At 35.7% G+C, this 14301-nt stretch overlaps 1 protein-coding gene across 1 annotated transcript; it reads right to left on the bottom strand.

The window, feature by feature from the left end:
* Nucleotides 1-5262: 5262 nt before the first annotated feature.
* Nucleotides 5263-10726, bottom strand: gpr83 (G protein-coupled receptor 83). Its single transcript, XM_015351310.2, has 4 exons — nt 9815-10726; nt 8973-9098; nt 8310-8443; nt 5263-7966 (listed from the first exon to the last, which is right to left on the bottom strand). Exons 1-4 carry the CDS (start codon nt 10190-10192, stop codon nt 7339-7341), a joined length of 1266 nt encoding a protein of 421 aa, XP_015206796.1. The 5' UTR covers nt 10193-10726; the 3' UTR covers nt 5263-7338.
* Nucleotides 10727-14301: the final 3575 nt, after the last annotated feature.

Below are 14301 nucleotides of genomic sequence, written 5' to 3'. Positions count from 1 at the left end.
CTTACAGTATTAGCTGACAAAGAGGACTCTTGATCGTGCTGTACTTTGTTACTATTAGCATTCCTTAGGTTCAGAAACAACTCTAGAGGATTTGCATATATTAAAACAGTGAATTCAATAGTCCCTTTTAAAATTATTTTATTAATATATAATACAAGATTCTTGTACAGTGTGTAATGCATTTGAATGAGAGGTCATCTTACCTAATACTCTGAAGGAAAGAACAAAGAATTCTATGGCCTCATTCAAATAAGTACTTTATACAAAAAAAAAATTAAATACTGTATACATTTTATATAGTTACAATATGTAAGTAATAGGGCAACATGGTAGCATAGTGGTTAGCTTTGCTACCTCTCAGCCTTAGGGCCCTGCAATTGATTCCTGGGGTGCTATCTATGCGGGCATTTGTTTGTGTGCATTTCCTAACATACTGTAGCCCAAAGACATTCAGGTACATTATGTTAATTATTTCATGAAAAAAGTGGCCCTGCTGTGGGTATGTACAGTATGCATGCATTTATGTCTGTAAGCGCCCTGTGATGTGTGCCCGTTGCTTGCTGGGATAGGCTCTGGCTCCTAATGACTCTGTATTGGATAAAGTTGTTAGCAAATGGGTGGCTCAATATAAATAATACATTACCATAATGTTGATGTATTACAAAAGTACATGCTATACACTGACAACAGTATCTGGGAGTGGCTGCTGACAAACAGTGGAGTGTAGTATAGATGCAGGACATACTGTATATACCCTTTAGTTGGGATCAGATTATCCTATTTGTAACACTCTACAACATGATCTACAAGTGTTACCCTTTTTTACTATTTAGTACCAGAGCTGACCTTTCAAGATTTAACTTTTTAGAAAATAATTGCTTTTTCTTTGTTTATGAATGGATCTTTGAATTCCTTCCTCATTAAGATGCTATGCTGTAGGTGTACCCAGACATTCCATTAGCCTCCTGAAATGGCTAAGTGATCATAAATACCTGTCAACTGTGACGTTATTATTTTCTGGGGTTTTTTTTTTAAGTTTAATCAGAAAATTAACTGCTTGATTTACTTCTCATTAAACAAGCCACTAAATCAAATGGCACTAACTACCACTGCTCATTTACACAGCTGTGATAGCAGTAGGTTGCCTCAGTCCTGAAGTGATTTTTCAGAAATTGAGTAAGAAAGTGTTGAGTGGCTGGATAAACAGTGCCCCTCTCTGTTGGAAGGTGATTAAAGCAACTCTGTCAGGTCTAAAGCCTGGGAATCCATAATTCAGATCCAACCTAACTATTTATTGTATATAATTATTCACAATTCTTTATTCTGCATTCTGTCAAGCTAAATGAGGCATACATTTCAATTTGCCATGTCTGCAACTAAGCAGGAAGATTTAAACTGCGATTATCACTGTTGACCGAGTTGTTGCAATTTCCTAGTGTAAATATGTAAAAGTCATATTTACTGTATATGGTGAGTGAAGTTCAGCTGCATTATAATGTACTTTAAGTTATCAGCACACAGAGGGGGGGTATTCAAACAAATTAATGTAAGGCAAATAAAAGTGTCATTTTTCATTTTTGAGTGGGAGGAAACTGAACTTCTGTCTGAAGAATCAAACTCATTTATTCCCAGCCTTTGATCCTGAAGGATCTTAAAATACTTTGCACTTTAGATGAAGAAAGCTTTGGCAGATGGTTAACATATATGGAGCAACTGTTGTCTCCTTAAATGAAGTCAAGTTTTGTTTGTTGGTCAACATTCCTTCTTCAATCATCATTATTTCCTTTGCAGCAAAACTCAGTCTTTTTCATATATATATAGTTACAGTTCCACCTCAAACACTGGTTGCTGGTCCAGCTGTGCAGAGGAGGCACAGCCCATGCAGATGGCTACATTAAGTCTTAGCCAATCACAGACTGACCAGTGAATCTAGGACTCCACGCCTCCCTTCTTCAGCTCCATATATCCAGTGGACTCATTCATTTCAATGTTTAGTTTTGTAACCTCTGGTTTGAGCTCTGGCCTCTTATCTGATTTTCTTGATTCAAGTGTCCCATTTCTTGCCTTATTCCAGCTCTTTCTTCAATCTTTTCTGCTGGTTCCTGTGTTTCCATTCCTCTGGTTTTTGTGATGTCTTTCTTCTGATTGCCTTCCTGGTGTCTGAATTTGGCTTGCTCATCATTGGCTTTGTCTGTGCATTTACTCTTTTGGCGTTACTACTAGTTGTTACTGTAGTCTGTTGGTACCTGCAAAGTGCCCACTTTCCTGATCATTTGGCTGTTTAAGCAGCCCTTGCAGTATATTGTAGGCTTCAAATGTCTCCTCTATGTAAGGATGTCATTTTAAACCTAAAGTGAGAGTGCAGGGGGTACAGTATAGTTTTTTTTAAAAAACTATTATAGGTGGTACCAACATCACCAGAGAAAGCCTGGAGATATACTGAACAGTATATTTGTTTTACCCAAACATAAGAAACCAGAATTCCTGGGCAACAAAGCATTAGCCTAAGAAGGTCAGGTAAGAAATGTATATCATTTGCATAGAACCTGCATTTTGTGGCCATTGAGATATGGTAGCTTCAATGCTTTGTAAGGTTTGGAGGTAGTTTTCTGGGTAGTAATGTCCACAAGTGAAGCATGGAGGGTGAAAACCAGGAAAAATGCCTGCACAGTAATTGCAATTAATTCAAATAAAGATTATCCATATTCCAGTGTCCTAAGAGCTATCATCCTAATTACCAAACATATGCCTGTAATCTTTCAATAAGCCTCTAACAATGCATGACTTTGTATCTCCCAAGATTTCCCAATAGGCTTACCTGCTAATATACAGTATGTTTTTAGCAGAAAATCAATAGCATGCTTAAAGAATGTACCTGTTCTTTTCCATTGCTGTTTATGAAGGACTTTGATTCTAATAAAATGGAAATGCATTTCTCCAGTCTGTACACACCATTTGAGTTATAACTTTACTATTTTTTTGTATTAACAATATGCTATATGATTAATGCTACAGGAATAACAGTATATTGATTGTTTCATAGTAACAATTCCTTTTCCTTATGGTTAGCATAGCCTAAATACAAAATCAGACATCAATAGACTGATGCAGTATATTGCGTCAAGTCAAATCACATAGACAGGTACATTTTTTCTATGGATTTTATTTGACAGAAGTCTAAAACTTCTATCACTGAAAAAATTCTAATATTTAGATGCAAAATATTCACAACTGCATTCTAAAGCCCAAAAATCTAGAATCTTACTCACTAAATTATCTGATGCTGCTTTTACCAACTACACACATGGGGGCAGCAAAATGTAAATGATGGGAATTTGTGTAGCTAAAGCAGGGAATCAAAACATACAAGTCAATGGGAGAGGGTGATGAAGTTTGGAAATGAAAGAGCTTTCTAGAAGAACACATGTAGACAATTCAAGTTAGTTGTAATAAAAAATGCTTTTTGTGTCTCACAAAAGTACAATATTCAGACCCTTGCACAATTTTCACATTTGGTTGTTTTAAAGCTTGCAGTCATGAAGGTTTGGAGCAGCAATTATCATTTGCTTTTAACATACACACAACCTTTCCCCACAGCTTCAAAGCACAAGGTAAAAATATAATTGTTATAAAACAAAAACAGAACAAACCAGTGCTATAGCAAACCTTAGTTAATTTAGGTGCAGAAAATCACCTTAATGAGTCACAATTCATTGAGAGGCCTCTGTCTGTGCACAAAAATCATGGCTGGGATGGTTTCAAAATACATACCATACATCAGTCACAGTAAGGCCTCCAGAGAGGGATGTTGCATTTAACCATGAAAACCAAGGAAGTTTCAAAAGCCAAGGATAAAATTATAGAGTTACAAATCAGAGGACTACAAAATTTTTTGAAAGACTATCTCCTTTCTGTTGGGTGAATTTGATCACTATGAAGTGAAAGAGGTTTTGTACCATTATGATGTAATGTGAATCAGGGTGGCTCTCCTAAACACAGGTGGCCTGGAGAAAATTGCCTAGGGATGCAATACCAATTTCCAAAAAGCTACACAGACAAGTCAGTCATTCCACAAATACAGCCTGCAAGGTAAAATGACACACCCATTTCAAGCCTTACATGGAGTTTGCAACAAAGCCTTTAGAGTAATAAATAATTAATAATCCTTATACCCATCTAGCTCTTTTCAGGACTCTCCACTTAAAGTATTTTACAGGTACAGGACTCCCCTCCATCTCCACCAGTGTCCAGCACCCAACACCAGGATGATGCAACACACCTCCACCACCATGCTTGATACTGTATGAAGTTCTTATAGTAATATGCAGTGTGTTTTTTTTCCCCAAAAAATGTCATTCTACATAATTGCCTAACAACTCCACTTTGGTTTCATCCATATACAGTAGAGGTCATTGTTCTAAATGCCTCATGATTTATTCAGATGCTGTTTTGTAAGCCTAAGCCATGCAGAAGTGTTTTTTGGAGAGAGGTTTTAAGCCTTTACCTAATGGTAGAATAATGAACTATAATATTTACCATCTTACCAGAAGCCTGTAGATCCACAGGTGTAGCTTTTGAGTTCTAGGAGTATCACATGGCCTAATATTAAGATGAGTTTGCTGGGACACACACTCCTGGGTAGATTGGTGAGCAGCAATGATCCTCTCTAAAACTGTCACAGATCTCTTTTTAACCTAACCATACCATACTACAAACCCAAATACCTCCCACCCAAACACCCACAGGTTCTGATTTTATATACAGGTGGAAAACACTTTCTGATGATGAACTAATCATGTGCACTTGTTTAGCAACACATGATTCTAATTACCTTCTTAACCGATAATGAAGCAGTAATGATGCACTTAGTTTTTTACAAGGCTTTTGAATGTTGGCTGATTTCGTTTGTTTAATAAATAATGACAAAGTAAAATGTGTGTGTATTTGTCATTTGATTGATCTATTGTTAGGATTTGGTGTTAACTACTGTAGGTGAAGGTCAGATATACCTTTATATGTAAAACCACAGAATCTTAAGGGTGTTACTTTCTTTTTCACATCACTGTTCAATGCCTTTTAAATGTTAAGCCTGAATATGTAATGTAATATTGCACATAAATAAGTATTTATGTTATTATAGTTATTAAAATTAGTACACACAATATAAAATATATTATGTGTTAAAATTCTGACAAGCTGAAGGACTTGGGAAAACATTGAAAAGAAATACCAATAAAATAAAACGATTTAAGTGGACTGTTCAGGTATGATTGATCAAGAAACCAAAATGGCACATTTTATTTTATTTTGCCACAAACTTTGTAGGAAAATAAAGCAGTCTGATGGGTATTATGCACTCATTGACAGACTTGTACTAATTTGTTTACATCACAAAACATAACCCACAACCCAAATCATTGTTTAGAAATAATTACTCAAAAAAGCTGCAATTAAGTACAAACAATTTTAATTAGAATTTGAATGATCTCTACAACTAGAAACCTTACTCTTTTCATGTACTAGCATAAAAGGTTTTTAAGAAGCAGCCAGTTACTCTTTAATACCCTGTAGTAAAGCCAACGTCAGATGTAGACAGCAGACAAAGGTGGAATGAGCTTCTTTTCAAAATGAAAATGAATATAGTCAGAAAAATCCATAATTTTCAGCATCTTGCTAGTAATGAAGTCATTTGATAATTAAAGGATGACCTTTAATGAATTTAATTAGACTTACATTGAAAATCATGCAGTACTTGATTTTACAGATGGAATCGTGATGACTCAGACACCTTAGGATGGTATTGACTGCTTGTTTCAGAGGAAACATGCAAATTATTATTTTTTCTTTTGTGGCTGGTCAATTATTTACAGGCTTCAAATACTTGCAAAAGGCATCTGTTTTTAAAAGCATGTTTGTGAGAGAAACGTGATGTGCAAGACAATTGTGTGACTCTATTTGTGGATAACTTTTACTTTTGTTTTGTGTTACCATTTGATCTGGATTTAATTACATCTGCATGTACAGTATTTACATGAAAATGTGATGAACAACATTAATCAGCAAGAATATGCAGTAGTATCTAGATAGTAATAATTATTATAAATATCATAATATCATACATTAAACACTTTGGTTTTCAAAATATCACTTCAGACACCACAGTTTGAAGTACTGTATGTAAAAAGACGGTATTAAAATTGATTAACACTTTTTATATACCAGAAAATACATCAAGAAGGTTTCATAAACTCTGAAGACAGACATTTGACATCAATATTACAATTAGATTTTACAGTAATTTGCAACTCATAGTCTTCCTATAGAGCATGAACTGTTGCAAATTAATTTTCTCCAAAGAGTTCAATATTTTAGATGTATTGTATATACTAATACAGCAAATATTCATTAGTATACAGTTGTTATTAGTAATATATTTGAATAGGATCCACATTATTTATAGAAAACCTTATTTGTAGAAATTGTATTGTCAACATGACAGCCTTTTTTGTTAAAAGAAATTAAGTCACTAGATAAAGGGTGTTTCCGTTAAGGCCAATATACCACAGATTTCATCACGTCTATCATCTCATTATACAGTACATACTATATTAACACAAAGGGCTTCAATTAGGTTGCACGGAGTGTGTTTAATCTGTAATACTGTACATGTATGTGTATGAAAAAACACAAATACAGCTATATTATGATGATCTCTTGCCTTTACATTTTGCTTTCAATATAAATCATAACTACAAATAATTCATTGTAAATCGCAATCTTGTGTTTTTAAAATGTAAACGTTTGCCATCCGGTGAGATTATTTCATTTAATTTGAAATCGCCAATTACTATTATTATAACGCAACTGATTAGCATTTATGAAATGGAAATGACCAATTACATTGTTACATCTTACGTTTATAGCGATGGCCCCTGTGTTCACATAGAGAGAATAAGGGTGTACAAACAGACTGCTCTCACTCTCGTTCCCTTCCAGTCATTCACCTTTAGCTACACATTCTGAAATAACAGGTTCAGAGGAAAGCGGCCCCTCCCTCTTGGGCTTATGCCATAAACCAGGCTCAAATTTGTGACGTCTTTTTTTCCAGTGGAATCACCTGGGATATGTAAGATTATGTATTTTGTGCATCAGTTATTAGAATTACATTTGAACATCACATGTATAAGGGAGGGCAGTGGCTACTCAGGCACTCAGTTCACTATGAGAAAAATTAGATCAATTAATTCTCATATATTATCTTCTGCACTTTTCTTTTTCGTGCCTGTGTTCCATGCACACATAAGCCAAGACTATAATGAATATTTGACTGTTTAAACTCTAGGTCACAGCTACAATCGGCTCCACAATGGAAATGTCTGTTCTCCCAGAGTGCATTTTGGAGGTGGACTTTGTGCTTGGATTGATGAGTTTACTGCTTCTGCAGTTTCCACGTTCAACCCATGCATTCCTAAAGGGGGGTGAAATTGAGGGCATGACATGGGTGTTTGTAGGTTGCTGCCTTCTGCAGATGCATAACAAAGATTTCAGTTCAGAGCGAAAGCTTTCATTCAGCCAGCAGTATATGAAGGGATTGTAGCAGGTGCTGCTCATAGCAAACCAGTGGAATGCAAAGTATAGTGCATTGTTGGTAATGATGGCTTTGCTAGAGACCAGGACTACATAGCAGTTCAGTGGAAACCAGCAAACTGCAAAGACAACCACCACAAGCATTAGCATCTTCAGGGTCATCTTCTTCTTGCGGCGATGAGCAAAGTACTGTTCCATTGTAACATCACCAATGGCATTCCTCATCCAGAGCTTCTTTGCCACAATAATGTAAGCCACTGAGATGATACACAAGGGTAGGACATAGAGTAAGACAAAAGTGGCCAAATCCAAATACTTCCAAAAGAGGTCAGCAGGCTGAGGAAAGCTATGAAGGCACACCATCCGGACCTTTTTATAACTTCAATACAAAGAAAAAAATAATATTCTTTTTTATTAATCAACAGTTATATGACATTACATATATCACAGTGTTTTTTTAAAGAAAAAAAAACATAAACAGCTCTCATTTTCCATAAAAACAAATCTACTGTTTTGCTCTTGCAAACATTCTGAGATTATTACTGAGACTTTTATGATTGTGGCAACAATGAAAAAAAATGTAAATGTTAAAGACAGTACACTGGCTATAGTATGGCTTTAAAACTGGCTTTTTGATTAATAGATCAATACAATAATAAACTCTTAGTTTATTGTTTGGGAGATCAGGCCATGTAATATTAGAAAATGTATTTTTATCTCACCCAAATTCAAAGCGGAAAAGATTCTGATAGATGGCATGGGGCAAAGAGAAACAGGTTGCCATCACCCAGATCACAGCAATACAGATCACTCCTCTCACTGTTGACATGCGGGGCTTAAGAGGATGCATGATCACCTAAAAAAACACAATATACACGTATTTCTATAGATTTATTCCAATCTCTTTAAATAAAAACACATGCATTGTGCACAATATTCCACCTTATAATACGTTAATAATGAATATACAGGATGCAGGTCTTAGCAAACTTTTAAAGAATCTTCTTCAAAACACTATTTTACATTTAGAATTAGTGTGGTAGCAAATGAAATAAACATATTACTGTATGAAGCTTTAAACTTAGTACTGCATCTGTAACATGTAGTCACATTAACCTAACCACGCTATACTTTGTACTACACAATATGAGGTATTAACATCAAATCCTTTACATTTTGAACATCAAATTAATTAATATTGCAGATGGCTAGCTAGGATGTCCTTGAAAAAATCTCTAATAAACATTTCTTTACGAAAATCTATATTTTGAAAAATGTATACTGAATAAATATTTTGTTTTTAAGATGGGATCAGAATTTTTTACAAGACAAGAGAGTGTTTCTTTTGCTCTTCTGAGCAAAAGGTACAGTATTTTTGCACATACCTGGTGTCGGTCAAGAGCAATCGCAGTAAGGGTTAACACTGAGACATGAACTGAGCAGTATTGTGCGAAACGACTGACATGGCACATCGCTTTCCCGAATACCCAAGAGCTGTTAACAAACCTCACCTGAAAAAAACATAAATCCGCAGAAGCAACAGTAAACATGACAGTGCTACTTTAAGCAATGTATCTTTTCATAAGCAGAATATGCAGAATGATTTCTGTAGCAACATTTGCTGGTATTCAAATAATCCGGACTACAGTGTTTTGAATGACTGTACAATGTAGGGCTTTTCAGATGAAACCCAAACAAGGTGGACAAATTGGTTTCAAAGCTTTTTACTATCTGAGGTGTTAAAAAGATATCGCACTGAGAAGAAAATACCAAAATGTTAATTTCTGTGTAAAATATAAAAACTGAATTTGTCAGACAGGCTAATATCCTTTCATAAGAGCTTTCTTTATATCATACGTAACTCAATAATGTATTTGCAGCTATGCACGTTTTAACATCAAATAAATCGGAATACAGTACATTGTTAATGATTATTAATTTAAATTAGACCTTGTAATGGTTCTTGCTGTGCAAACCATGGATTCAGTAACAAGGCTGTTTTGGTTGCCCAGAATGTTACAAACTTACATTATTCTTATTAAGGTTCTATTTTACAAAATATGAAAGGATAGAGGCACTTTTTATAAAAAGACCCACTTAATAATAAATAATAAAATACCACACCGCATCTGTATGTATCTTTCTAACAAAAGCCAAACTAATCTACATTACATTACGATCATTAATCAGCGCATCAGTGAGAGGCAAAGGAATCAAGACAACTTACCAAGGTAAACGGTGTATTAAGCAGGGTAATCATTATGTCAGCAATAGCCAAGTTGGCTATGAACAAGCTGGTAGCAGAATGCATTCTCTTGTTTTTTATTACAACATGACACACCAAGATGTTTCCAAACAGAGAAATAACGATGATAACCGAATAAGCAACTATAAGAAGAGCCTTTACAGTCGGATTCTGTGATTCAGTTTCATATTTGGTTCCGTTGTCATAAATTCCTTCATCGAGCGTAAAATTCCAGTTGAAAAACCAAGAGCTGTTAGGAAACCCGTAGAAAGCTGAGAACAAGTCCGATAAATTGGTCCCATCAGACTTTTGAAATGATTTAGAGACATATGGCAAGGACAGCCACATGTACCTCGTCATTTTCGGATTTGCTATTTGTTTTTATGCGTCGTGAAGGTATTGAATATGACACTGCATTTTAAGTATGATTTTCTTACGTACAAATGATTTGTTCTGTTAAAGGTACTGTATATAGCGCAGTTCCTTAGACACTTTTTATTCACTATTTACAAGTTTCTTATCCACGGCAGCGAACCTCTTACTTTTTCCCAGCCAATAGTAGAGTATATCACAAAACGCCAGCTCATTTCAGATGAAACATCTACTGTACACAAGAAGACGAATACTTGAAGCAAGTCTGCAGACGCAGTCCAAAGTATTAACAACCATCTAAATAATTCCTCGTTTGGACAATGCCTCGGTTATATAAAGCTGCTTTGATGTGTGATGTCTCCACGAAACAACCAATAAAGCTTCAGCAGCTAAGCGGAGTCGCCTGTGTGTCAACTACTGGCAGTAGTACTGGACCGTCTCAAGTACATCACCAAATACAGTATAGTCGTCTTCTGGGGAATACAAACTGTGACTGGGGGGGATGCTCTCCTGCGAAGACCTCTAAACGGACGTGTGAGAAGACAGCTAAACCCAATGTTCAAATCAGATTTACAGCTGACAGTTTGCTGAAGAAACATTAGAGAGTAAACACCGTGGACCACGATCTGTATTTTTACAGAATTAAGTAAAATGAATCAGAAGACTGGGAATTGTAACTAATCAAATGCTCAGCTATCTAATTTGTTTCAATATTACGTTTTCTGTAGCCGCACAGTATATAATTCAATTAAACTATTTTTGAAAATTGTTCGCTGCTTTTTTTATTTCTATTGAAGCTCGGTTGCACTGAAATTTGCAGGAATCATGATAGATTATTCTATTTACATTTGGATCTTGGCTAGCCTCGTCCCAAGCTTTTTCATTAAAATGACCGTTTCAGACCGTTGCTGGCCTAGAAATGAACTCGTTATACACAATATTTCTGTTGCACTAAAGGAATATCAAGGCTGGATGGAAGTTTAATTCAAAATAAATATTATCTATATATTGAAGAAGCTAACACTCCCTAATGTATTTTCAGCAGGGTGCATAAATTCCTAGGCTAGGTGGTAGCATTTACCATTTCTATTGTCTGTACTTATAAGAGCAGCAACAGGACTAATAATATTTTTTTAAAATGTAACCACTTCTTTGATTATATATACATATGGGCACATTTTGTCTTGAAATCAATTTCAGAACTCTGTAAAATACTGTTTTCTAATACCACAAATGGTCAATAATAATAGACAATTATTAAAAGCTCACAATAATGTACTTGTAAAAAATTCAGAGAAAACTTCCGAGATTTTGGAGGAGAGCGTTGAATAAGAGAACACAAACTTCTAGGGATTTTGCATTCCTTTGATAATTTTTTTTATGCATCTCTGCATACATTTTCGCTAGGTTACATCCTATGCTCAGTGATATTGATATTGACTGTGTCATGTATCCTTCAGGTCACACTATTTTGAAAATAAGTATATTGTATATACTTTCACAAAAAAAGCAATACCTACTCAGATATACACTACAGTTCTTACTTAACAATTAGCTTTTACAGTTTTATTTCCATATGTGTTAATTATACATTTCTTTTTAATGGTTTTTACTGTAAGTGTACTTATCAAAACTCGTCATTTATACAGTATATTCACAAAGTCAATATCTGTTTGTTGCTGGTTGAAGCCGTTGCATTATTGTAAATATGGTGTGATTTATGGGAAGCAAGATGTTGTTTGATCTGAGTTTGGCAATGGTTTTAATTTATGAGGTTTACAGTTTCCATCATCTTACTACCGCCTAGTATTAAAGCTCATGATAAGTGAGAAGGGCCACTCAAGTCTGTAGTAGATCTTCCATGGCATAAAAAAGCTGTTGTTACGTTATGAAATTGTGGTGCGGGATTGCTGTCATGTCATGATAAGCCTGCTGGAATGGCAGCAGAGAAGATCCTGGGACTTTAAGGATGTAGACTGTCAATGTAGTGCCATGCAGTCAGGTTGTTATGAATCTCTTCAAGTGAATTCCCTACCAATCAGATCTTCACTCTTGGACCTCCCCATCAATCGATGTAACACATATTCAACAATTAGGGTATTGTTCTGCATAGCTGCACAACACTCACTGACATCCATCAGGTACTGCAAACTTGACTTGTCAAGAGGACTTGGCTCACTTGCTGACATGTCTACTGTTGCTTGACCTCAGCATTGATACACTTGAACTTGAACTTGAACTTTATTGCCATATGTAACCGGTACTGGTACAATGGAATTCTTACTTACAGAAAGTCTCTCGATTGTAAAACAAGTGTAAAAACAAAACAAAGTGCAAACAGTGCATCAAGACAATGTGCAAACAATAGACAATGTGCAAGTAAACATGCAGGCAGTTTGAATGTAAACAATACAGACATGTAAACAATGACTGGAGACGTACAATAAATAAATTACAATGAGGTAGATGGTGATGGTGTGGTTGTGGTCCGAGGGGGATGGCTAAATGTGTTCACCAGTCTCACTGCTTGTGGATAGAAGCTATTGAAGAATCTAGTGGTAAGTGTCCGTATGCTCTTATATCTCTTGCCTGAGGGCAGTGGGGTGAAGAGCTCATGCCCGGGGTGGTGACTGTCCTCTGTGATGGCCAGAATTCTACCACAGCAGCGGTCCTCGTAGAGCTGTTTAATCTCGGTGAGACCGCAGCCAATGATCTTCTGGGCCATATTGACCATTCTCTGCAGTGCCTTTCTTTCTCGCGAAGAGGTGTTGCCATACCACACGGTGATCCCGTTGGTGAGGACGCTCTCGATAGTGCAGCGGTAGAAGTTCACCAACACATGTATTGGCATCCCCCATCGCTTGAGGCACCTTAAGAAATAAAGGCGCTGCTGAGCCTTCTTCATGATAGAGTCAGTGTTCACAGTCCAGGTTAGATCTTTAGAGATGTGAATTCCCAAAAACCTAAAGCTGGTGACTGTTTCCACTTCCACTGTTTCCACAACAAAGGTGTTGTTTTCATTATAATAAAAAAGGAATTGGAATACCATCATGGGTGGTCATGACAAAACAACAAAATAACAAAAAAACAGTTAAACTCCTAACATTATATTTCTAAAATCAAGTACAATTAGAGTTAACTTACTTTTGACGAACTTCCATTGAATTTCAAAACTACACAACAGAAAACACATACAGTTCTGAACTAAAGAAACTTCGTGATAGACACCAGTGTTCCCTTCAATGTGGTTTTATAATTATGTGTGGAATTGACAAGAAATACTGGAAGAAAATGTAGCTGGAATGCCTCACATATCCTATAAGGTTTTAATGGAATTATAAGAAAGTTATAAAATAAATTCATGAGGAAGGTTAGAGACCAATTTTGCACTTCCTTTCACCTGCGTGTACAGTATAAGTCTCGCACGTGGGACTTCCTGTAGTGAGATTCGTTTGTCACCTTCCTGGCACCTCATGTGCACCCATGAGCAATTCCCTGGAGCAATCCCCTCAAAACAGAGAGGGTGGGGTCAGAGTTGTCTCATTTGTTGATGTGAATTCACTTTCACATTTTTAGGGGATAACATAACTGCTGAATTTCATGTATTGTTATTCGTATTAACAAGGCAAAGAACAAAGGGTGTTGAAGAGCAATGTTGGAGGATGTTGCACCACTGCTAAGAATTCTGAGAACATTATGCAATTTTTTTCCCACAATGAAAATTGCATGATGTGTCAAAACATTTGACAATGCTGCACAGAGAAAGGGCACATTTCTTTTATCTGGACTACAAGGTGAATCTTCTAGTCATTCAGGGCTTTCAATGTTTTATGAAAAAAAAACAAGTTTTGAAGAAGCATGAAAGAGAACTGTATTTAACTTCTGTTTAAAACATATAAAACACAAATAAAAGTACAATATAAAATATAACAAAAATCTACAGTATATTTTATTGATTCCTCCTTTCTTAGCCAAGACCATTTGTAAAGCATATAACAGAGGATAAAGATTGTGAAAATTTGGTTAGGTTGAGCTGGCTTGCTTGATTATTTACTTATATATTTTCATGATTTCAAACAAAACACTTCATAAGAAAT

The sequence above is a fragment of the Lepisosteus oculatus genome, chromosome 8, assembly GCF_040954835.1.
Source record: "Lepisosteus oculatus isolate fLepOcu1 chromosome 8, fLepOcu1.hap2, whole genome shotgun sequence".
Taxonomy (NCBI): Eukaryota; Metazoa; Chordata; class Actinopteri; order Semionotiformes; family Lepisosteidae; genus Lepisosteus; species Lepisosteus oculatus.
This window is presented reverse-complemented; position numbering and strand designations above follow the sequence as displayed.

Coding starts and splice junctions, on each gene's coding strand:
- gpr83 (XM_015351310.2), bottom strand. CDS start 10,192: ATGACGAGGTACATGTGGCTGTCCTTGCCATATGTCTCTAAATCATTT. Junction 9,099..9,814: donor TTAATACACCGTTTACCTTG/GTAAGTTGTCTT, acceptor TGTTTTTTTCAG/GTGAGGTTTGTTAACAGCTC. Junction 8,444..8,972: donor TTGCTCTTGACCGACACCAG/GTATGTGCAAAA, acceptor GTGTTTTTTTAG/GTGATCATGCATCCTCTTAA.